Below are 25,533 nucleotides of genomic sequence, written 5' to 3'. Positions count from 1 at the left end.
CCAGGTAAGGGAAGACCTGGAGATGGTGAGAGCGCAGAAAGGCGGCTACCACTATGAGACATTTGGTGAATACCCTGGGAGAGGAAGCAAGACCGAAGGGTAACACCTTGTATTGGTAATGGCAACGATTGATCATGAAGCGGAGATACTGACGGGAGCTCAGATTGATCGGTATATGTGTGTAGGCCTGTTTGAGATCGAAGGAGCATAGCCAGTCGCCGTGAGAGAGAAGAGGGTAAAGGGTAGCCAGAGAAAGCATTCTGAACTTTTCTTTGACCAAGCATTTGTTGAGTTCTCGAAGATCTAAGATGGGTCTTAGATCTCCTGTTTTTTTGGGGACTAGAAAATATCGGGAGTAAAATCCCTGCCCCTTCTGATCGAGAGGAACTTCCTCTATGGTGTTCAGAAGAAGAGATTGGACCTCCTGAAGGAGGGAGGACTGAGAGGTGTTTAAAGCAGACTCTTTTGGAAGACTGCAGGTGGGATGAGTCTGAAAATTTAGAGAATAGCCGTGACGGAGGATGTTGAAAACCCATTGATCTGAAGTGATGATTTCCCAACGGCTGAAAAAAATAGAAAGACGGCCTCCTATGGGTTGAGGCAGGAGGGTTGATGGTAGACAACTGGCTAGGCCCTGGAGAACGGAGTCAAAAGGGCTGAGTAGATTTTTGTGGAGCAGGAGGCTTAACCTGTTGCTGTTGTTGAGCACGTGGTGGTTGACGTTACATAGAAACATAGAAGATGACGGCAGAAAAGGGCTACAGCCCATCAAGTCTGCCCACTCTGCTTACCCACCCCCTGTCTATGCCCTAATGACCCAATTTCCTTATCTTGACCCTCGTAGGGAACCCACTGGGTATCCCATTTATTCTTAAAGTCTGGCACGCTGTCTGCCTCGATCACCTGCACTGGAAGCTTGTTCCAATGATCAACCACTCTCTCTGTGAAGAAATACTTTCTGGTGTCGCCATGAAATTTTCCGCCCCTGAGTTTGAGCGGGTGCCCTTTTGTGGCCGAGGGTCCCTTGAGAAAGAAAATATCATCTTCCACTTCGACATGTCCCGTGAGGTACTTAAATGTTTCGATCATGTCTCCCCTCTTCCTACGTTCCTCAAGAGTGTAGAGCTGCAATTTGTTCAGTCTCTCTTCGTACGAGAGACCCTTGAGCCCCGAGATCATCCTGGTGGCCGTCCGTTGAACCGATTCAATTCTGCGCACATCTTTACTGTAATGTGGCCTCCAGAATTGCACACAGTACTCCAGATGAGGTCTCACCATGGCCCTGTACAACGGCATTATGACTTCAGGCTTTCGGCTGACGAAACTTCTATTGATACAACCCAATATCTGCCTTGCCTTAGATGAAGCCTTCTCCACTTGATTGGCAGTTTTCATGTCTGCACTGATGATTACTCCTAAATCTCGTTCTGCTGAAGTCCTAGTTAAAGTTTCTCCGTTCAAGAAGTACGTCCTGCATGGATTTCCCCTTCCGAGGTGCATGACCTTACATTTCTTAGCATTGAAGCCTAGCTGCCAGGTTGAGGACCAACTTTCCAATGTAAGCAGGTCCTGTGCCATATAATTCTGTAAACTGCATTCACTTACTATATTACATAGTTTGGCGTCATCGGCGAATAGTGTTATTTTACCTTGAAGCCCTTGAGTCAGATCCCCTATGAATATGTTGAAAAGGAGTGGACCCAGGACCGAGCCCTGCGGCACTCCACTGGTCACCTCCGATGTTTTAGAGAGGGTACCATTAACCACCACCCTCTGAAGTCTGCCACTCAGCCAATCATTGACCCATGCAGTTAGTGTCTCTCCTAACCCCATCGATTCCATCTTGCTTAGCAGCCTGCGGTGTGGGACACTGTCAAAAGCTTTCCTGAAGTCCAGGTACACGACGTCCAAAGACTCTCCCAAGTCCAACTTTCTTGTTACCCAGTCAAAGAAGCTGATGAGATTGGATTGGCAGGATCTACCCTTGGTGAATCCATGCTGACTGGGATCCCGAAGATTCCCTTCATTCAAGATCATGTCCAATTTGCTTTTAATTAGTGTTTCCATGAGTTTGCACACTATTGATGTGAGACTCACCGGTCTATAATTCGCAGTCTCTGCCCTGCAACCCTTTTTATGCAGAGGAACGACATTAGCTAATTTCCATTCCAGGGGAACTTTCCCCTTACTTAGGGAGAGATTGAATAGCTCAGCCAACGGTTTCGCCAGGACATCGCTCAATTCTCTGAGCATTCTTGGGTGCAAATTGTCTGGTCCCATGGCTTTGTTCACCTTGAGTCTTGCCAGTTCACTGTAAACTTCACCTGGTGTGAACTCAAAATTCTGAAACGGGTCTTCTGTGCTTTGTGTTGCCTTCAACTGGGGACCGTGTCCCGGTGCCTCACAGACGTTGCTGCTGACGTTGGCATCGGGGCTGCTGAGGAGCAGACGGTAAGGGTCGAGCAGTGTATTGTCGCTGGTAAGCTGATGGTTGACGATAAGGCCGGGTAGGTGGAGGCTTCTTCTTGGTTTTATGAAGAGTGTCCCAGCGAGTCTCATGTGCTGACAATTTTTGTGTGGTGGAATCAAGAGAATCACCAAAGAGTTCATCCCCAAGGCACGGAGCATTAGCTAGACAGTCCTGATGGTTGACATCAAGCTCCGAGATTCTCAGCCAAGCCAGACGTCACATGGCGATAGACATCGCTGTAGCCCTAGAGGTAAGTTCAAACGTATCATAGATTGAACGAACCACGAATTTCCTAAGTTGTAAAAGGGAGGAAGAACAATGACGAAATGCAGAGAGTTTGTGCTCAGGTAAATATTTTTCAAAAGAAGCTAATTTTTGAATCAAATGCTTCATATAGAAAGAGAAATGAAATGCATAATTACTTGACCTATTGGCAAGAATAGAATTCTGGTATAATCTCTTGCCAAATTTATCCATGGCCTTTCCTTCTCTGCCAGGAGGGACTGAGGCATAGACACTAGCTCCCGTAGATTTTTTGAGTGTAGACTCAACCAATACTGATTCATGTGGGAGTTGGGGTTTATCAAAACCAGGAATGGGAATGACTTTATATAAAGAATCAAATTTGCGAGGAGCCCCAGGGATGGTCAAGGGAGTCTCTAAATTTTTATAGAAAGTCTCCCGCAAAATATCATGGAGGGGCAACTTTAAGAATTCTTTTGGGGGCTGATCAAAGTCCAAAGCATCAAGAAATGCCTTGGACTTTTTAGATTCAGCCTCCAAAGGAATGGAAAGACATTCGCACATCTCCTTTAAAAATGAGGTAAAGGAGGAATGGTCTGGTTTAGAGGAAGAATCTTGCATAGAAGGGTCCTCTTCACCAGAAGAAACATCATCCTCTGAAAGCATGGGCTCTGCAGAGTCATCCCAGAGATCAGGATCTCTAACCTGGGAACCTTGACTCCGAGAGTCTGGTGTCGAGGAAGTAATGTGTTTGGTCTTACATACCGATTTGCTGGACCGTAAGGAAGCGGTACCGGGAGAAGTAAAAGACTGCTGATGTCGAGACTGTACTGGCTCAGAAGTCTGAACAGCTCTGTTAAGACCTCTTGGTTCCGGAGCTAGTAATGGCACGGAAACCGAGGAAGCCGAATGAACCGGTACCGATAAAGTGGAAGCCGACAATAGGGGTCGTTCTTCAATCGGTACCGGTGGCTCAGACGGGACCGAAGCTGGAAGGTTCGGCGCCAACAGAGCAGGAAGAAGTTGCTGCAACTGCTCTTTGAGTTGGGTCTGGAGGATAGCCGTAATACGGTCATCCAAGGAAGGCACCGGTATCACTTTCTTTTTCTGCGGTACCTGCGGTGTCGCTCGACGCCCAGAGGATGAGGATGCCGAAGAGGATGCACTCACCTCTATGGGGGCGGAGCGTTTACGGGGGCGCCTGGAGGTTGGCAGGACTGGACTCACTGCCACAGCGACCGGAGGACGCTCTAGGGGGGAAGGCTTCTTAGCCGGCTTACCTGTAGGGTGTGACGCCGGAGTGGTGTCATGTGGCGTCGAAGAAGTGGGTGCCGGCTGAGAGGGAGTCAACGTCGGTGCCGATGTCGATGGATCGGTCATGTCGGCACCGAAAAGGAGCTTTTGTTGAATCTGTCTATTTTTCAAAGTCCTTTTCTTCAACGTAGCACAGCGGATGCAGGTGGAAGCCTTATGATCCGGACCCAAACACTGTAAGCACCAATTGTGTGGGTCGGTCAAAGATATAGGCCTCGCACACCGCTGGCACTTCTTGAACCCGGGCTGAGGGGGCATGAAGGTAAACACGGCCTCTGCTAAATCGAAAGCGGAGGACTCGATCATTACAACAGGCCCCGCCGGGTCCGAATCGAAAAATAACGAAAAAAATTGGAAAAAATTTTTTTTTATAAAGAAGAATTAAATAAAAGAATAAGAATGTGAAGAAATTCACGAAAATACGCGAGCGGGAAGGCAAAAAAAGAATTTTCCAACGGCCGTTAGAAAAAAAGCGTCTTCTTAGCTCCGCAGAAACTAAGAAACTGGGGACCGCGCACCTCCGTCGGGCGGGAAGGCACTCACGCACGCGCGGTGCAGCCTAACTAGAACTTTCTAAGTTCTTAGAGTGCAATCACTCTAAAATTGTCCGTACCGGGGCTCCGTTGGTGCCGTCACCCATCAGTCAATCAGTCAAGAATATGCTGCCTGCTTGTCCTGGGATAATACAGCGTGTTAAACCGCCTGCCGCACTAGTACCTAACGTCTCCATTGACGAGACGTTAGGATTTTAGGCTGCCGCGGGGGTTAGCGTGTGATGAAATGTCCGACGTGCTAACCCCCGTAGTGCGTCTTGATAAAAGGAGCCCTAAGTATCAATCTATATATTTTCTTCTTTGAATTTCATCACTTTATCCTTTACTCCCACTAAATTAATATCAAATACATCTAATATAAGTTCATCCTTATACATGTGTATGAATTAAAACCCCATGTGACCTTTGTTATTAACACTGTATAAAGAGAGGCGTAGTCAGTAGAAGGAAGAAGGTGTTGATGCCCCTGTATAGGTCATTGGTGAGGCCCCACTTGTAGTATTGTGTTCAGTTTTGGAGACCGTATCTGGCGAAAGACGTAGGAAGACTTGAGGCGGTCCAGAGGAGGGCGACGAAAATGATAGGAGGCTTGCGCCAGAAGACGTATGAGGAGAGACTGGAAGCCCTGAATATGTATACCCTAGAGGAAAGGAGAGACAGGGGAGATATGATTCAAACGTTCAAATACTTGAAGGGTATTAACATAGAACAAAATCTTTTCCAGAGAAAGGAAAATGGTAAAACCAGAGGACATAATTTGAGGTTGAGGGGTGGTAGATTCAGGGGCAATGTTAGGAAATTCTACTTTACGGAGAGGGTAGTGGATGCCTGGAATGCGCTCCCGAGAGAGTAAAACTGTGACTGAGTTCAGGATGGGCAGGGGAGGGCTTCAATGGCTGGGAGGGTGTAGATGGGCTGGAGTAAGTCTTAACAGAGATTTCGGCAGTTGGAACCCAAGCACAGTACCGGGTAAAGCTTTGGATTCTTGCCCAGAAATAGCTAAGAAGAAAAATTAAAAAAAAAAAAAATTTTTTAATTGAATCAGGTTGGGCAGACTGGATGGACCATTCGGGTCTTTATCTGCCGTCATCTACTATGTTACAATGTTACTATATTCTCAATCATCCTTAACCAATACCTAATTTCAATAAAAACATGTCAATGCACAATATGTCAGACAATTCATAACATTGACCCCAGAATCAACTCATATTTCTATATACATTAAATTCTTCTCAATAAGTCCAATTAAGTCTTCATAAGAACTTTTAAAATTCTAAGCGAACGAGTTCCTTTCTTTAGAAAATATTAATATTAATCTAAGTTTAGAAGATAAAATTTCTATTTTCTATTACTAACAACTTGTATATGAGAATTCTTAAGAGACTCCTCCAAGAATCACAGGCTGACCATATTGAAATTTTTTTTTTGACGATTTGAGTCATACTGTGAACAATCTTGAACTTTTTTTATGTTGTGACCATTCCAGAATGAAGAAACTGTCTCTCTACTTTTATCTACTTAAATGTTTTAATGTCAATTTCAATATTGTAAGTCAATAGTACTTGTTTTCTCCAGTGTTCATATTGTTGAAATTTTTTCTCCCTTTTCTTTTCCTCTTCTTGTTAGATTTTCAAAAATCCATCATCCTCTTCATTTAACTTGTCCAGAAGCCAAGAAATATTGTAATGTCAAGGTTATTAAATCATATCCATTTAAATAGACATTGGCTCAGAATTTGATAAAAAGTCTTTTAACTTTTCCGGATCTTCAAAATATACAGACTTCTTCCCACTTGACACTCTTATTTTTGCGAGGTAGTATAAGCCATAGGTGAGCCCCTTTTCTTTCATTTGAGGTCTTAACATGAGGAATTGCTTTCGTGGATTTGCCATATTTTTTTGCAAAATCTGGCAAGAACAGCAACTTAGAAGCTTTATAATTTAAGTTTCTGTCAGCTTTAGCCAAATTTAATATCTCTAAGGCCTGCTGAAATCGTAAGAGCTTGAAAATTAAAGGCCTTGGCTTCACTTGGCTAGCTGACTGTTTTGATGGAATCATGTGTGCTCGTTCTATTTCTAGGGGATGTTTTGAATTTAACTGTAATAATTTTGGTTAAAGATTTTCTAAAAATTGTATAGCATTTCCCCCTTCCAAACCTTCAGCTAGTCCAGGGGAGGAGTCAAGATGGCGGCAGCGTGAAGCTTGCGATTATACCAGCGGTCCGGGACAGCTTTTTTACTCACGCCGTGATGCCTCATTCTAAACGGAAGGGTAGCGTCCGAGCCGAGCCCTCTGTGGCCCGGACGTCTACCCCCATTCAGCGTTCTATCCTGGACTTTGCTGCAGCTTCGTTTGGCCCCGTAACTCCAGGAGGTAGTCTCGGGCTCTCCCCGGCCGGAAGAGCGGCTGGGGACTTCGGGCAGGAGGTTTCTCTCTCCCCTCCGGAGCCTGTTCCGCCCCCGCACCCTGCTCAACTCGCGGCCCGAATGGAGGCTTCCTCTGCGGAAGTGAACGCTGGGGAGACCCTGTTTCAGGGGCTTGGAGTCGCGAGAGTAGGAGGAGAGCAGGGGGAAGTGAGAGCCAGCATTGTTACTGGCACTGGAACAGCAAAAGCGGAGGCGATTACTCTCGAGAAGATTTGGGATTCTCTCGAGAGACTAAACATCCAGGTAGCCAGATCTTCACGTGACCTGACAACTCTTGTAAGTACTGTGGACGCTTTGGGGAAATCCTTGGAGAAAACTAAAGATGAATTTTCAACGGAGATAAAAGAGGTTAAGGACAATGTGGTAAATATTCAAGCTATAACTAATAATTTGATAAAGGAAAGAATAAGTTTGAGTAAAAAAATTGAACAAATAGAAAATTACAACCGAAGACTGAACTTGCATCTTTTGAACTTTCCAAAGGCTCTGGAGGTTACACCTATAGATATGTGGAAAAGGTATTTAATTGAAGTTTTAAAGTTTTCCCCTGAACATATACCTCCACTTAACAGAATTTACTATTTGCCGAAAAAGAAAATTGAAGGAACCAATCCAGGTGTAGAGGAACGTTTGACAATAGACGCTATAAATGTTACTGAATTATTAGAAACTACACTTTCCGAAACTACAGAGAGAGCCACAATGTTCATATCTTTTGTTTTCGAACAAGATATGAATGCAATTATGCGTTTATATTTCCGAAATCCTCAACAAATGTTTCTAGGAAAGAAAGTATGGATTTTTCCAGACGTCACGAGAACAACGCAGGAGCGAAGAAAATTATTCTTAGCAATAAGAGTAGAGATTTGACCCTTGGAGCGACATTCTTATTAGCATATCCATGCAAATGTTTAATTAAATACCAAGGTGTTAAATATGTCTACTATGCACCAGAACAGCTACGCACCTTTTTAGATTTAAAGAATCTTGCTGCCCGGAATGTTTAAGAGTAGAAAGAAAAGAGGGGGTTAAACACTGTTAAGCCTTTCAAGAATACAATTATTACTTATGTTTGTTATCTCTTCAATATATTCATCTCCTCTCCCTTCAGTGTTAGTGGTCTAAGAAAGAATGAAATTTTTCTGATAGTCGAAATTGTGACCTTATTTAATTTGTTTCTTTTCTGTTTTACTTGTACAAGAGGAATATTCTTGTGAATTATGTAAAATTTCAATAAATATTAAAGTGAAAAAAAAACAAAAACCTTCAGCTAGTCCAATAATTTTCACATTCTTTCTCCTTCCTCTATTCTCGTAGTCTTCAAGTTGTTTCTTCATTTCTTTGATAGTTTGACTGTCAATTTTACATTGCTTCGTGTTGAGTTCCATCTGCTCCATTTTGTTTTCTAATAGCGACATTCTCTGACTGGCAACTTCCATTTGCCTGTTTAAATTCAACACGTCTTCCTTTAGCTCAGTAATTGTTTGCGTTGTCTTGAAGCATTTGTTTAATGCTCCTTAGTTCCGTCATTATTTCGTTTTTGTCTGACAGGTCCGTTGCTTCCACCGGAAGAGGCACTTTCGATGATATCATCTGATTCTATTTTATGCGCTTCGCCATCCCTCCTGCTGCGAAAGCCATTTCAATCTTTGCTTGCTGCGTGTTAGCCATGATAAACAACTTATTATCGCAACTTCAGGGAAGAAAAAAAAGCAAAAAGATATCTTATAATTTTCTATCTGTTGCCCAAGTTAGAGGAGTGCCATGGTTACACCTCCATCTTGTGCGCCGCCAAGCCACACCCCCCAGCTGTTGAATTCCAAATACAAATTTTCAACAGCCATTGAAACGCAACTTCTTAGCTCCGCGGAAACTAAGAAACTGAGGGACCGTGCGCCCATGTCGGGTGGGAAGGCACTTGCGCATGCGCGGTGTGGGCGTCAAGAGTTTTTTCAAGTTCTTGAAGTGTCCGTACCGGGGCTCCATCGGTGCCATCACCCATCAGTGAGAATATGCTGCCTGCATGTCCCTGGGATAAAGGCCGTATACAAGTTCCAATCCCTTTCCATATTCCTATCATGAAAAAGCCCCATGAAATAACAGCATAAAAGATAGAAACATAGAAACATAGAAATAGACGGCAGATAAGGGCCCACGGCCCATCCAGTCTGCCCACCTTAATGTCCCTCCCCTACCTTTGCCCTGTGAATAGATCCCATGTGCCGATCCCATTTTGCCTTAAAATCAGGCACGCTGCTGGCCTCAATCACCTGTAGTGGCAGACTATTCCAGCGATCAACCACTCTTTCAGTGAAAAAGAATTTCCTGGTATCACCTCGTAGTTTCCCGCCCCTGATTTTCAACGGATGCCCTCTTGTTGTCGTGGGACCCTTGAAAAAGAAGATATCTTCCTCCGCCTCAATGCGGCCCGTAAGATACTTGAACGTCTCGATCATGTCCCCCCTCTCTCTGCGCTCCTCGAGCGAGTATAGCTGTAATTTGTCAAGCCGTTTTTCGTATGGTAGATCCTTGAGTCCCGAGACCATCCGGGTGGCCATTCTTTGCACCGACTCCAGTCTCAGCACATCTTTGCGATAATGCGGCCTCCAGAATTGCACACAGTATTCCAGGTGGGGCCTCACCATGGATCTATACAATGGCATAATGACGTCCGCCTTACGACTGACGAAACCCCTTCGTATGCAGCCCATGATTTGTCTTGCCTTGGACGAAGCCTGCTCCACTTGATTGGCAGACTTCATGTCCTCACTGACGATTACCCCCAAGTCTCGTTCTGCTACCGTTTTTGCTAGGATCTCGCCATTAAGGGTATAAGACTTGCATGGATTCTGGCTGCCCAGGTGCATAACTTTGCATTTTTTGGCATTGAAGTTGAGTTGCCATGTCCTAGACCATCGCTCCAGTAGGAGTAGGTCGTGCATCATGTTGTCGGGCACTGAATCTTCGTCTGTTGTGCATTTGCCCACTACATTACTCAGTTTGGCGTCATCGGCGAATAATGTTATTTTACCTCGTAGCCCTTCTGCCAAGTCTCTTATAAAGATGTTGAATAGGATTGGGCCCAAGACTGAGCCCTGTGGTACTCCACTAATCACCTCCGTCATTTCGGAGGGGGTGCCATTCACCACCACCCTTTGGAGCCTACCTCCAAGCCAGCTCCCAACCCATTTCGTCAATGTGTTACCTAATCCTATAGAACTCATCTTGCTCAGTAACCTGCGGTGCGGTACGCTATCGAATGCTTTGCTAAAGTCCAGGTACACGATGTCCAGGGACTCCCCAATATCCAGCTTCCCCTTATAATAGATGCTATCAAACAGAATGCACATTAAGAAATATACAGCCCTAATTGTAGAAAGCCTGACCATAAAGCCTCTCCAGGTGCGCTGGCTGCTTCTTGTACTCCACCAGGAGTTGGTCTGCCTCTTCCAATATAGCACGGTATTCTGGAATCAAGAAGTCCATATTCCCCTCATGGATCTGGAGCTCCTTAGAAAAGGGAAAGCAAAATCAGATATTACCTACTATTCTGAATCAAATGAGAGATCATGAACCCTTCTATATCTTTTTTCCATGTGAAATGTGCACCATAGAAATACAGAACATTGTATAGCATATCCAGTCTCCCTATCTAAACTTATTACTCAGTGCTATAGTCCCTTCTTCACCCTCAAAGACACTGTGCTCTAACTAGGCTTTCTTGTAAAACGCAGCCAGGTTTGTATCCCATAAAACAGTAACTCTTGGGAGGAGGCGTTTTTTTAATGAGCCTAGTCTTCAGTCTCTGGTTCTGAAGAACCAATAGGGATTCAAGATAAACTCAGCTATTCTTTATTTATTTACACTTCTCCCTCCGTATTTGCGGTTTCAGCAATCGCGGTTTCAATTATTTGCGATTTTTAGCTTGCTGGCTCCTCCCCCCAAATTACATCAGCTTGCATAGAGAAATCACTGATTTCAAGCATTTACAGAGAAAATCGCCGATTCCCAGCACTTTCTTCACGGTGTTTTGCCTCTACTTCAGGAACAGGCCAGGTCTCCCACCATGTTATTCGCAGTTTCGCCATATTCACGATGCTTTTTAATAGAAAACTGCGAATAACATATGAAAAAGTTATTTGCGTTTTTTCTATATTTGCGGGTCTGTTAATCCCCATCACAGCAAATACGGAGGGGGAAGTGTACTTATTTAGTCAAATTTCTAGCCCATCCTCCCAGAAGAGGCCAGAACGGGTTACAAGTTTACATACACAATAGAGGTTTAGCAACAAGGTTACAACTTCACATACAGCAGATAGACAGAACAAAAGATATAAAGGATGAAAAGCAATAGTAGACATTGCTATTTACATGTTTTGGGTCCTGAGCATGGAAGCATGGCAAATGAGAGGCCCTATCAGTAAAGCAGCTAGAAATACAATGTAATCGAAATAAAGGCATTCTTGGTATAGGTACATGTAGTAAGGGGGTAAGATCTTACATAGTTGAGCCCCGAGAGTGCAACTAGAGACTTAGTTACATCTGTAAGGCGAGTGGAGGGCACATTTAGCTGGGCTAGAGATTTAGTAAGCCTGACAGTGATTTGATGGTTGATGGGATAGCATTCCATAATTTGGGTAGGAAATGTGAGTAGGAGTGTTTGCGGCACTTTCCAGGAGGGTTGGTACCAGTGGGGTGGAGTCTTCTCTCGGCTTGCGATTGCAGGGGTCGGTTTGGGATGTAGATGGTTAGTTTTGGGGTTTTTTAAAGACATTTACTTCAATTTACCTTGTATCCTAAAAAGAAATCAGCAAAAACCAGATATGGCCTACACAAACTTCACATATCGACATTCCAGTTGATTCTAAGGGCTGTTTTAAAGACTCCTTTGCTCTACTTTTCTTCCACAATGGGGCTTCTGCTCTGTGCTATCAGCTATGAGAACGTAATCCCTCTAATAGTCTAGCTAGGTCTGGCTTTCACTTACTAAACTGAAATGCAAAAACCATGAGCTGCAAGAATTGAGCTGCAGTATCAAGGGCTTGACTCACAAAGGTTTTGCTTCTATTTTCTGTCTATAGGAAAACAAGTTCAGTGACTCGGACACTGGGTAAGATATTGAGAACAGGATTTACATTCTAACACTTCAGACACATGTAGACATTCACATTAAACCAAATTTGATGCTCCTGTACAGGTCATTGGTAAGGCTCCACTTGGAGTATTGTGTTCAATTTTGGAGACCGTATCTGGCGAAGGACGTAAGAAGACTTGAGGCGGTCCAGAGAAGGGCAACGAAAATGATAGGAGGCTTGCGCCAGAAGACGTATGAGAAGAGACTGGAAGCCCTGACTATGTATACCCTAGAGCACAGGTGTCAAAGTCGGTCCTCGAGGGCCAGAATCCAGTCGGGTTTTCAGGATTTCCCCAATGAATCTGCATGAGATCTATTTGCATGCACTGCTTTCAATGCATATTCATTGGGGGAATCCAGAAAACCCGACTGGATTCCGGCCCTCGAGGAGGGACTTTGACACCCCTGCCCTAGAGGAAAGGAGAGACAGGGGAGATATGATTCACACGTTCAAATACTTGAAGGGTATTAACGTAGAACAAAATCTTTTTCAGAGAAAGGAAAATGGTAAAACCAGAGGACATAATTTGAGGTTGAGGGGTGGTAGATTCAAAGGCAATGTTAGGAAATTCTACTTTACGGAGAGGGTGGTGGATGCCTGGAATGCGCTCCCGAGAGAGGTGGTGGAGAGGAAAACTGTGACTGAGTTCAAAGAAGCATGGGATGAACACAAAGGATCTAGAATCAGAAAATAAATTGAACTAAGGCCAGTACTGGGCAGACTTGCACGGTCTGTGTCTGTATATGGCAGTTTGGTGGAGGATGGGCTGGGGAGGGCTTCAATGGCTGGGAGGGTGTAGATGGGCTGGAGTAAGTCTTAACAGAGATTTCGGCAGTTGGAACCCAAGCACAGTACAGGGTAAAGCTTTGGATTCTTGCCCAGAAATAGCTAAGAAGAAAAAATTAAAAAATTTAAATTGAATCAGGTTGGGCAGACTGGATGGACCATTCGGGTCTTTATCTGCCGTCATCTACTATGTTACTATGTTACTATGAAAGGGTGAGAAACCGATTGTTCAGGCAGTACTACTCGAAAGGGTCCAGAGAAGAGTGACTAAAATGGTTAAGGGGCCGTACAGTGAGAGATTGGAGAAAATGGGTCTCTTCTCCCTTGAAAAGAGGAGACTGAGAGGGGACATGATCGAAACATTCAAGATACTGAAGGGAATAGACTTAGTAGATAAAGACAGGTTGTTCACCCTCTCCTAGGTAGGGAGAACGAGAGGGCACTCTTTAAAGTTAGAAAGTTCTTCATCCAGAAAGTGGTATAAAACTGGAACGCTCTTCCGGAGACAGTCATAGGGGAAAACACCCTCCAGGGATTCAAGAAAAAGTTGGACAAGTTCCTGCTCAACTGGAAAGTACGCAGGTGAGGCTGGGCTCATTTAGAACACCGGTCTTTGACCTGGGGGCCGCCGCGGGAGCAGATTGCTGGGCACGATGAACCACTAGTCTGACCCAGCAGCGGCAATTCTTATGTTCTTAGGAATAAGCTACCCTGACTAGCTGTCATTAGGGTATAAACTAAATATACTTTTTTTTTTAAAGTTTTTTATTGAATTTTTTTTCCATTTAACAACAAGTGTCATAAATTTTCATACAATTATCTTAACAATACACTTGATATTTTTATAATATATTTTATATATAACATTTCTTGTCTTATTTTTCTTATGGTTTTATATATCATATAATTGTAATTATTTTTCTTATAAAGTTATACAATATATATATTGTAATGATTTTATCAATTATTATTTAAATATGAACCTTTACCCCTCCCTTTATTACGTTATTTTCATGTAAGAATATCATCTATTATAATATTTTATTTATAATGTATGATAAAGAGAATAATTCCCTCCCCTTAACCCCTCCCCCCCTCCTTCTTTATACTATTTTCTTAACATGGGAAAATGAAATTCAAATATTGCAATATTCTGTTAATGGTCCCCAAATCTTCTTGAACTTATTCATATATCCTTTTTGTGTTGCAAATGCATGTTCCATCTTATATATATGGCAAACTGAGTTCCACCAGAAATTATAGTTCAATCTGTCCCAATTTTTCCAATTACGTGTAATTTGCTGTATTGCTATTCCAGTCATTATAAATAAAAGTTTGTTGTTATTTGATGAGATTTGACTATGGGCTCTCATTGTAGTACCAAATAGAATTGTATCATATGTCAAGGCTACTGGATTTTCTAACATCCTATTTATTTGGGGCCAAATTGATTTCCAAAATGTTAATATGAATGGACAATAGAATAAAAGATGATCTAATGTCCCTGCTTCTAGATGACAATGCCAGCATCTATTAGACTTAGAGCTATCAATTCTATGTAAACGTGTAGGGGTCCATAGAGCTCTATGTAAAATAAAAAACCAAGTTTGTCTCATAGATGCTGACATTGTACATCTTATCCTCCAAGACCAAAGTCGTGGCCATTGAGATGCATTAATTTGATGCTTAATCTCAATGCTCCAAATATCTCTAAGACCATTTTTTTTTTTTAATGTATAAATCCAGATATTAATTTATACCACATTGCGGCCTGGTGTCCCATGGAATCTATCTGAAAACATAAGAATTCCATACTATGATAATTATTAAGATTTTTCCATTCAGAGAACCCTGTCTGAATGGCCTGCTTCAATTGCAACCATCTGAAATATTGTGATTTATTTAAACCAAATTTATTTTGCAATTGTGAAAACTCAAGCAGTTTACCTTTATTTATTACATCTTCTAAAATACGAATTCCAGCCATCATCCAATGTTTCCAGATAATTTTAAAACCGCCAACTTTGATCTTTGGGTTAAGCCATATTGTTTGAGTAGTTGATTTAGTTATTGGAATAGGAGTTAGATTACTTATATATCTTATAGTTATCCAAGTATCCATTAATATTTTATGATCTTTATATAACCTTGGCATTTGAATACTTATCACATGACTCAGACGTAAAGGAAACATTAATCTCCATTCTAACCAGAACCAATCTACCCCTTGCGTTTTACAGTTGGAGGTGTGTCTTAGATGGTTGCAGGTAAAACGCAAGGGGCTAAAGGAGCAAGGGATAGTCTATGTTTTACAATGTTCCTGCAACCTACTTTATGTAGGACAAACCTCCAGGAAATTTAATGTCCGTCTAACAGAACATAAGAGCAACATAAAAAATTCTAGAATAGGAGCTCCTTTAGCCCGTCATTGTTGTGAGAAAAACCATGATTTTTTCTCGCTCAAAGCTATTGTAATAGAGGTCGTTACTCAAAACAACAGAGGGAGTGATTTTAAACGATATTTAGCCCAGCACGAACAACGCTGGATAAACCGTTTAAATACTGTTGATCCTGAGGGTTTAAATGGTAGTTTAGAATGGCAACATTTTTACTAACATTATAGAAGTGATGCCTGGGTTAATAGCTGAAAGTGATGGCTTTCTCTCTGGTAGGGAACTGTTTACTCCTCCCCCTCTAATCTGATAGACATTCTGTCACTTTAATACGTGGGCACGTGGTACCATGGTAACACGTGCTAAAGCATAACGTCGGAGACGTATAAAATGGATGCCGGTGCCATTATGCTACTGTTTTGTAAAACCTGGCAGTGATAAAGTATTGAGTAAGTACCGTTATATATCTTGTTTAAACAACATTTTTGATGTGGTATTAATGCCTATATTTTATTATAGATGTTTGCTGGTTATTGGCCCTGACGCAGTGGACTAATAATGGTGTCCACGAAACGCTGGCCGCGTCGGCTTAGCCATTAAATAGGCTAAATAAAGAACCTGAGGTGGAAGCCTTAAAAAAGAAAAAATAAGAAAAAGCAGATTGAGATAAGTGATTTAGCTGCCTAGTATATAAGGATACACTGTGAATAGGACTGAATTTTAATATCTTAACTTCACCTTTAAGAGTCTTGAATTTTAGTCACTACACTTAAGGTCTATTTATTAGAAAGTTTCAAAAAATTTAATTGGGGTATGGGCCTATGACTGGAGCATGGAGCTATATAAATACGCTGACAGTTGAGTCTGTGATAGGACTACGCGTATGCTCCGAATCTGAGGCCTTCCTCTAAGTCTCCTACACAGTGGATATATAATGTTAAGTGGTATTTTTCTCTATATGAGTAGCTGTCATTAGGCCCAGATTCTATAAATGACAGTGTGTTAGGTGGTGGTAGATGCCCTACCATCCCTCAACTTGTTTGCTTTAAGCGATAAGGTAATTGACTGTGCTGTTAAAAACCAATTAAAAATAAATTATTAAAAAAGTAGGCACCAGAATCACATCCAGGCATGGCACCTAGCAATGCCTATGGTCAAAGTAAGCCTAGTTAGGGGCGGAGATGACCTTAGATGCCTATATGCACAAATCTCTGCCAAACATAGGCACCAGTAATGAAGCTTTAAAACCCTGGCCTACATTATGGGCATCTAAGTTTTTCAGTAGCTGCGATTCTGTTAACGGTGCCTACAAATGACTGACACGCAGTTAGTGCCATTTTTGATGGCACCGGCCAATGCAGGTACTGTTTACAGAATCCAGACCTTAGCATCCTCAGCTGTGCCAGGCACATTCAGATGAATTACCCACCTTCAAAGCATCAATCAGCTGTACTTTCTTAGCCAACAGCAGCTGGTGCTCCAGCTTGGGGTGGATCATCTTTAAGGTGTGTTGAACAGAAGCTTCATTTATATCTGGAGAGCAAAAACCAAGCATGAAAAAGAGCAGAAAACACATGCTGCACAAACACATAGAGATATACACAGCTCTTACCATACGATATATTGAGGTTAATCTTCTTTTTTGTGGCTTCTTTAGAGAGCACATCTTTCAGAATAGATATGGTAGAAATGTTGTCAGATTTGAAAACCCCTTCACCTTTTCTAAAATGTTGAATAAAACAAGCAAACACTTATATGAGAAGAAAAACTCTCAACGTAAAAGCCCTATTTGTGAGTCACAAGTGTACAGCACACAAACTTATGAGATTTGATTTTAGGAAGGTAGCATTCACATGTGAATCTGTACCACGTGCAGTCTATAAGAGGCGTGATTTCAGAAAGGAGATCCATACTTATGTCTCAATAGATCAACCTCAAGATTTATAGCTGCTCCCTTGCACGAGTAGGTTTGGGAAAAATGCTCACTGGGGCCAGCCCTTAATAGGAGGGATTAAAGGAATTCTCCCCCTATTTCCCCTTTAAAAATAAAGGACTGAGGCCTCAGTTGTAAATCAGCAGCACGTATACACATGTAGGTTTGCAAAATGGTAGGCATTCACAAATAAGTAGAAATGTATCATGAAATGATTTTATAATTCTGCTTGGAATTAAAATGTATAGTAGTTTTGTTGGAGGTAAATTATGTAAGTTTGCTGGAATTATTGCCTGACCCAAGACAGGATATGATTTAAATTATGGATTTATAAAGTGAACTTCTATTTTAATTTAAATTAAATAAGTAATTCTGATGGATTTAAATTCTGACTTGGTCTTTGAGCCAGCACAGCCATCTAATCAGAAAGGTGATAAATGCCCCATTCAATGGAGCACAAAAAAAAGGACTGAGCCATCACCTTCAGAAAGTGTTAAGTACAAAGACATTGCCAGGGTGGATACCAGAGCTAAACAGAACTTTAACAGGATGTAGATCAATAAAAGCTCTTCACACCAAATTCATCTCTGGACTACTCCAGTCTGCAAGAACAGAAACTCATCACACCATTTTATTCAATCAGATGACCTCATCCACCTAGAAACAGAGAAAAAGGCTGAACTGCTATAAATCATGGGTCGGACCTAGGATTCTATTTTTAGAACAGGTCTCAACCCTATAAATATGAAGTAGAATCCTTTCTAACACACGCTCTTTTCCCCTTCCTTCGGACCAGCGCTGGATCAAGCTGCAACAACTCTTCTTTTCCCTGGATCACCATGCTGCAACATCACTCTCGGGCCTACCATGCAGCCTGTTCTCCATTTTAAGTGAGTAACTTTTTGAATCCAGATAAATTGATCCTTCTGTTTTAGCAACATTTGTCTTGTGTAATACTATTATCTTTGCTTAAAAATCCTATTTGTAATTGCTTTATCAGCTTGATTTTAATGCTTTTAAATAAATTTTCAGTTTGCTTATAAATGTTCTGAGTCTTAGTTCTTGAATAAATATTCACACACACACACACACACATATATATATATATATATATATATAATTGTTATTACAGAGCTACATTTTAATCAATTTTAAACAATTCTCTGCCTCCTAACGACTCCAACCCTCTCTCTGCTGATAGATCCTGGACTGCCTTCGAAATAGCCTCCGAATCCCAGATCTCTAAACTTTGTCTCAAATTGAAATCCTGCAAATGTATTCTAGATCCTTTCCCATCCTACCTTTACGATAACATTCCTGCGCAGGCCATCTCCTCCCTTACCAATCTTGTAAACACTGCCCTACTATCTGGCCTGTTCTCCACAGAAATGGGACACATTGCCTTATCCCCTCTTCTGAAAAAAGCTGATCTCGACCCTTCCTCATCATCGAACTACCGCCCCAAAGCAAATATCCCCCTCCTAACCAAACTGCTTGAGTCCATAGTCGCTACCCAGCTATCTTCTTATCCAGAGATTCTCCATTCTCCCCCCTATCAACATGGCTTTAGACCCAGCTTCAGCACCGAGTCCCTCCTTATCTCCCTAATATCAAAGGTGCAACAACTACATTCTCGAAACAAATTCGCTGTTCTGTTACAATTCGACCTCTCTGCAGCTTTCGATGTCGTTCACCATGACATACTACTTTATCAACTTTCCGAGATAGGAATTGATTCCACCGTTCTTAATTGGTTCTCAAACTTCCTTCGCTCTCGCTCCTACACTGTCAACTCTAATGGCATCATGTCCGCTCCTTGGTCTCCTTCTTGCGGTGTCCCTCAGGGATCACCCCTATAGAAACATAGAAAGATGACGGCAGAAAAGGGCTACAGCCCATCAAGTCTGCCCACTCTTCTGACCCCCCCCCCCATCAAGTCTGAGTGCTAATGACCCAGTTCCTTAGCTCGACCCCTGAAGGGATCCCACGTGGATGTCCCATTTATTTTTAAAGTCGAGCACGCTGGTGGCCTTGACCACCTGCACCGGAAGTTTGTTCCAGTGATCTACTACCCTTTCTGTGAAGAAATACTTCCTGGTGTCACCATTAAATTTCCCTCCTCTGAGTTTGAGCGGGTGCCCCCTTGTGACCGAGGGTCCCCTGGGGAAGAATATATCGCTTTCCGCCTCGACACAACCTGTGATGTACTTAAATGTCTCAATCATGTCTCCCCTTTCTCTACGTTCCTCAAGAGAGTAGAGCTGCAGTTTGTCCAGTCTTTCCTCGTATGGGAGACTCTTGAGTCCGGAGACCATTCTAGTGGCCATTCGCTGGACCGATTCAGCTCGAAGCACATCTTTTTTGTAGTGCGGTCTCCAAAATTGCATACAGTATTCCAGGTGAGGTCTCACCATGGTTCTGTAGAGCGGCATTATGACTTCAGGTTTGCGGCTGATGAAGCCTCTATTGATGCATTCCAACATTTGCCTTGCCTTGGATGAGGCCTGCTCCACTTGTTTGGCAGCCTTCATGTTTGCACTGACGATTACTCCCAAGTCCCGTTCTTCTGAAGTCCTAGCTAGTGTTTCTCCATTCAAGGTGTTAGTTTTGCATGGATTTCCGCAGCCGAGATGCATGACCTTACATTTCTTAGAGTTGAAGCCCAGCTGCCATGTCGAGGACCAGTTTTCCAACGTGATCAGATCCTGTGTCATACTATCCTCAAGATTGTTTTCACTTACTATATTACACAGTTTGGCATCGTCGGCGAACAGTATCACTTTACCCTGAAGCCCTCGGGTCAAGTCTCTTATAAATATGTTGAAAAGGGATGGTCCCAGGATTGAGCCCTGCGGTACTCTGCTAGTCACCTCCGATGTCTCAGAGAGGGTGCCGTTGACCACCACCCTCTGAAGTCTTCCACTCAGCCAATCACTGACCCATGCAGTTAGCTTCTCGCCTAAACCCATCGATTTCACCTTGTTTAATAGTCTGCGGTGTGGGACACTGTCAAACGCTTTGCTGAAATCCAAGTATACTATGTCCAGACTCTCCTTGGTCTAGCTTTCCCGTCACCCAATCAAAGAAGCTGATAAGATTGGATTGGCATGACCTACCCCTAGTGAATCCATGTTGACGGGGATTCCTTAGGTCTCCCTCATCCAAAATCGTGTCTAATTTACCTTTAAGTAGAGTTTCCATGAGTTTACACACAATTGATGTGAGACTCACTGGTCGGTAATGCGCAGTCTCTGCTCTGCATCCCTTTTTGTGCAGAGGAACGACGTTAGCTGTTTTCCAGTCCAGGGGGACTCTTCCCGTACTTAGGGAGAGATTGAAGAGCATGGCTAACGGTTTTGCTAGAACATCGCATAGCTCTCTGAGCACTCGTGGTTGCAAATTGTCCGGTCCCATGGCTTTGTTCACCTTAAGTCTTGACAGTTCTCTGTAAACATCCGCAGTTGTGAACTCAAAATTCTGAAATGGATCTTCCATGCTTTGCTTTGTTTCCAACCGTGGCCCGTGCCCTGGTGCCTCGCAGGTAAAGACAGAGCAGAAGTAATCATTCAGCAGTTTAGCTTTATCGGAATCTGTTTCCACATAACTCCCGTCTGACGTTCTAAGGCGTACTATCCCATTTGTGTTCTTCTTCCTGTTGCTAATGTACCTGAAGAAGGATTTGTCCCCTTTCTTAATGTTCTTCGCTAGAGTTTCTTCCATTCGAAGTTTGGCCTCCCTGACTGCTGTTTTGACCTCTGCGGACTTTGTCTTGTATTCAATGTTTGCTTCTTTCTCCCCGGTGCGTTTGTATGAGAGAAATGCTCTTTTCTTCTCCTTGACGTGGTACATGACCTCATCAGTGAACCATTTGGGTCTCTTGTTTCTTTGTTGTTTATTCACCGATTTAATGTAGCGGATAGTTGCCTCCTGAAGGGTCGATTTCAAGGTTGACCACATAGCTTCCACATTATCGGTTGCTTCTTGATCCTGTAGTGTCTGATGAACGAAATCTCCCATGCGTGCGAAGTCAGTGCCCCGGAAATTGAGTACCCTTGCTCTTGTTTGAGATCTAGGGAAGCCTTTCCTAAGGTTAAACCATACCATGTTATGGTCACTGGTGGCTAGCGTATCTCCCACCGAGACCTCCGAGACGCTTTCCCCGTTCGTAAGTACCAGGTCCAGGATGGCCTGGGCTCTAGTAGGCTCTAGCACCATTTGTTTGAGCTGTACTCCCTTCATGGACGCTAATATCCTCCTGCTATCACAATTTGTCACTGAGAGTGTGTTCCAGTCTACATCAGGCATATTGAAGTCTCCTAATAGAACAACATTCCCCCGCAAGGTGATATTCTCGATGTCTTCAATTAATTCTGCATCTTTGTCCTCTGATTGTCTAGGAGGTCTGTATACCACACCGAGGTACAGGCATTTTTCTCCGCCTCTGGCCAGGTTTACCCAGATGGATTCCCCAGTATACTTGACATCCGTGATCCTGGTTGTCTTGATGTGCTCTTTGATGTAAAGTGCTACCCCTCCTCCTAACTTACCCTCTCTGTCTTGGCGAAGCAGGTTGTAACCTGGTATAGTCATATCCCACCCTTGAGAGTCCGTGAACCATGTTTCGGACACAGCCACCATGTCTAAGTCTGCATTAACCATTTCTGTCTCCAGTTCTAAAAGTTTGTTCCCTAGGCTGTGTGCGTTAACATACATAGCTCTCCACTCTTGGTGTTTACTAAGCTCCTGATGAGTCCTATCCGCTATCCTTTTTAACATCTATATGTCCTCACTGAAGCACCTCCAGCTTTCCCCCCTTGAAACAATCTACACATACGCCGATGATATCCTTGTCCTTCTTGAAACAGACCACAACCTCACCAACCTCCACGATAACATAACATCCTGCATAATGAGACTCCACTCCTGGTCCCTCTCGGTACAGATGAAACTAAATGAATCAAAAACAAAATTACTCTGGCTCGGCCCAAAGTTAGAACACCTGCCCTCCCTCTTCGCACTAAGATGGTCTAAAGTTCCAACTTCAATTTTACAATGCCAGCATCTATTAGACTTAGAGCAATCTAATTTTTGTAATCTAGTAGGGGTCCAGAATGCTCTATGCAACAAGAAGAACCGTTTGCCTAATAGATGACGAACATCGTACCTTTAATTCTCCAAGACCAAATACGTGGCCATTGAGATGCATTAATCTGATGCTTAATCTCAATGCTCCAAATATCTCTTAATCCATTTTTAGGTTTCTTATTCAAATAATTAGATATAATTTTATACCACTTTGCGGCCTGGTGTCTCAGAAAATCTGCCTGGAAACATAAGAATTCTAAGCTGTAATGATCATTTAAAGATTTCCATTCAGGGAACCCCACCTGAATAGCCTGCTTCAATTGCAACCACTTATAACTTTGTTTTTTATTCAGACCAGCACTGCGACTTTATATTGGGAATTCAATGGATACTCACCATGAATATGATTCTTTTGATTAATAGTGTGCTTATTTACAGATTAAATTCAACCCTGAATCCTTGACTGATGGAAGAAAGTCTACTGGAGCTCTGTTTGTCTGTTTTAGCTTATAGGGGTACCCCAGGAAACATCACACATTGGTCATTTCCATAGAAAGCTTTATACTTGGTGAAATGGTGCTCATTGGTATTTGATTTCATGGTTTTATATATATATATATATATACTAGTCTTTAAGCCTGTTACATTAACTGGTGCTAGAATAGATGTGTCTGTGTTTCTTTATCTCTCTCTCTCCTTGGCCGCTGTCTGTCTCCCCCTCCCTCCCCCGAGCAAAGCTGTCTGCCCCCAGCATCCACCTCCCCCCCAAATGCCTCTCCATGGCCCTCTTCTGTCTTCCCCCCCAGAGCAAAGCTGTCTGTCCCCAGCACACCTTCCCCCAAAGCAGCCCCCTTTCCCTATCTCTCCATGGCCCCTTCTGTCTCCCCCCAGCACACTCCTCCCCCCAAAAGCAGCCCCCTTTCCCTCTCCCGCTGACTCTCTCTCTGGCCCCCTTTCTCTGTCTGTCTTTCTGTCCCTCTCCCTACCCCTGTGTCTTTCTTTCTTTCTGTCTCCCTCCCTCCCGCTGTCTGTCTGTCATTTTTCCCCATTTCCCTGTGCAGCAGCATTTCCATCCCACTTCCCTATGCAGCAGCAACAGCATTTCCTCCTATCCCCCCCTTCCTGTGCAGAAGCAGTAGCAGCATTCCCCCCTTTCCCTTCTCTTACCTTCTCTTCCCTGCTCCGTTCGGCCCATCCCCCTTCTTTTACTGCCGTTGTCCTGCTCGATCTGGCCTGCTCCTGACCCTCCCACCGCCGACAAACCTCGGGGCTCCAGCCGCGCAGGCAGCACTTTAAACAAGCTGCTTCGCGGCCTTCTACTGTCGATTTCCTCTGCCGCGTCTGTCTCTGATGATGTCATCAGAGACCCGGCAGAGGAAATCGGCAGTAGAAGGGTGCGAAGCAGCGTGTTTATAGTGCTGCCTATGCCGCTGGAGCCAGGAGGTTTGTGGAGGGTCAACGGCCGGAGCGGTGTTGCTGTCCACCACTCGGTTGCTGCCACTGGTGCTGCCTACGCCGCTAGAGCCGGGAGGTTTGGAGAGAGCATAGTCGCGCGCATGTGCCTCCAGCTCCTGCAAGCGCCGTGAGGTGTCAATTAGAATGTTGCCACAGAAGCACACCTCACGGCGCCAGGACTCACGAATTTTTGAGAGTGCATGTGCGCTCTAGCGTTTTATTATTATTGATATATATATATATATATATATATATATATTAATGGGAGTAACTAAATAATATCCTGTGATACTATTACAATATATATATATCTAAATCACAGCTTTACACAAAAATATATATATTTCTTAAAATTTATATAGTGCTCAGCCCCACAACCTATTAATTGTTCAAATGTCATCAGACCATCATTGCACCTATATAGCAGTTACTTACCGTAACAGGTGTTATCCAGGGACAGCAGGCAGCTATTCTCACATGTTGGTGACGTCATCGACAGAGCTCAGATGCAGACGCCTCACAAGCAGATTTGCTTGAAGAAACTCGAAGCTTCGAGTCACCCGCATCGTGCATGCGAGAGTGCCTTCCCGCCCACCACAGGGCGCATCTCCTCAGTTCAAATAGCTAGCAGAGAAGCCAACCAGGGAAGGTGGGTGAGTTGTGAGAATAGCTGCCTGCTGTCCCTGGATAACAACTGTTACGGTAAGTAACTATGCTTTATCCCAGGACAAGCAGGCAGCCTATTCTCACATGTGGGTGACCTCCAAGCTAACCAGAATGGGATGGTGGGAGTGTTGGCAATTTAGGAGAATAAATTTTGTAATACTGTTTGGCCAAACTGTCCATCCCGTCTGGAGAAAGAATCCAGACAATAGTGAGAAGTGAATGTATGAACCAAGGACCAAGAAGCAGCTCTACAAATTTCTGAGGAAAGCTACTGAAGCTGCCAATGCTCTGACTTTATGGGCTGTGACTTTACTATGAAGGGGTAATCCAGCCTGGGCATAGCAGAAAGAGATAAAAGCCGCCATCCATTTGGAGATGGTACGCTTAGAAATAGGATGGACCAACTTATTTGGATCGAATGAAACAAAAAGTGGAGGAGCAGTTCTGTGTGGTTTGGTGCATTCCAAGTAGAAGGCCAAAGCACGTGTACAGTCCAGAGTATGAAGAGCTGATTCTCCTCCTCCTCCCTCTCTGGTTATTCTAGTCCTCTAAATTTTCTCTTCATTTTGCCTCTTCCCTCCACTGGAGTTCCCTTCTACCCTAACTCTTGTTAACCGTGTCGAGCTTTACGAATGTAGAGATGATGCGATATACAAACCTAAGGTTTAGATTAGATTCTCCAGGATGAGAATGAGGCTTTGGAAAAAACACTGGAAGTACGATGGATTGGTTGAGATGAAATTCCCAGACCACTTTAGGTAGGAATTTAGGATGAGTACAAAGAACCACCTTGTCATGATGGAACACAGTGAATGGTGTGTCAGTTACTAAACCTTGCAGTTAACTGACTCTTGGAGTGGAAGTGAGGGCTATGAGAAACACCACTTTCCAAGTGAGATACTTCAGATGAGCCTTATCAATTGGTTCAAATGGAGGCTTCATGAGTTGAGAAAGGACAATATTGAGGTCCCAAACCACAGGAGGCGGTTTGAGAGTAGGATTAACATTAAAGAGACCTTTCATAAATTTGAAAACCACTGGATGAGCAGAGAGGGGTTTCCCTTCAATAG

General features: G+C 43.3%; 1 protein-coding gene across 5 annotated transcripts in view; it reads right to left on the bottom strand.

Moving 5' to 3' along the window:
- BBS7 (Bardet-Biedl syndrome 7) overlaps window positions 1-25,533 on the bottom strand; it is a 454,813-nt gene that overhangs the window by 76,971 nt on the left and 352,309 nt on the right. For all 5 annotated transcript variants that reach the window (XR_004538826.1, XM_033938299.1, XM_033938327.1 and 2 more), the window contains 3 exons: window positions 16,937-17,046; window positions 16,754-16,857; window positions 10,397-10,520 (listed from right to left, as the gene is read on the bottom strand). Coding sequence is in view for 4 of the 5 variants with exons in the window: in XM_033938299.1 (XP_033794190.1) it covers window positions 10,397-10,520; window positions 16,754-16,857; window positions 16,937-17,046 (338 nt within the window). In the remaining variant the exon portion in view is untranslated. The remainder of the gene's footprint in view (window positions 1-10,396; window positions 10,521-16,753; window positions 16,858-16,936; window positions 17,047-25,533) is intronic.

The sequence above is a fragment of the Geotrypetes seraphini genome, chromosome 1 (genome assembly GCF_902459505.1).
Source record: "Geotrypetes seraphini chromosome 1, aGeoSer1.1, whole genome shotgun sequence".
NCBI lineage: Eukaryota > Metazoa > Chordata > Amphibia > Gymnophiona > Dermophiidae > Geotrypetes > Geotrypetes seraphini.
This window is presented reverse-complemented; position numbering and strand designations above follow the sequence as displayed.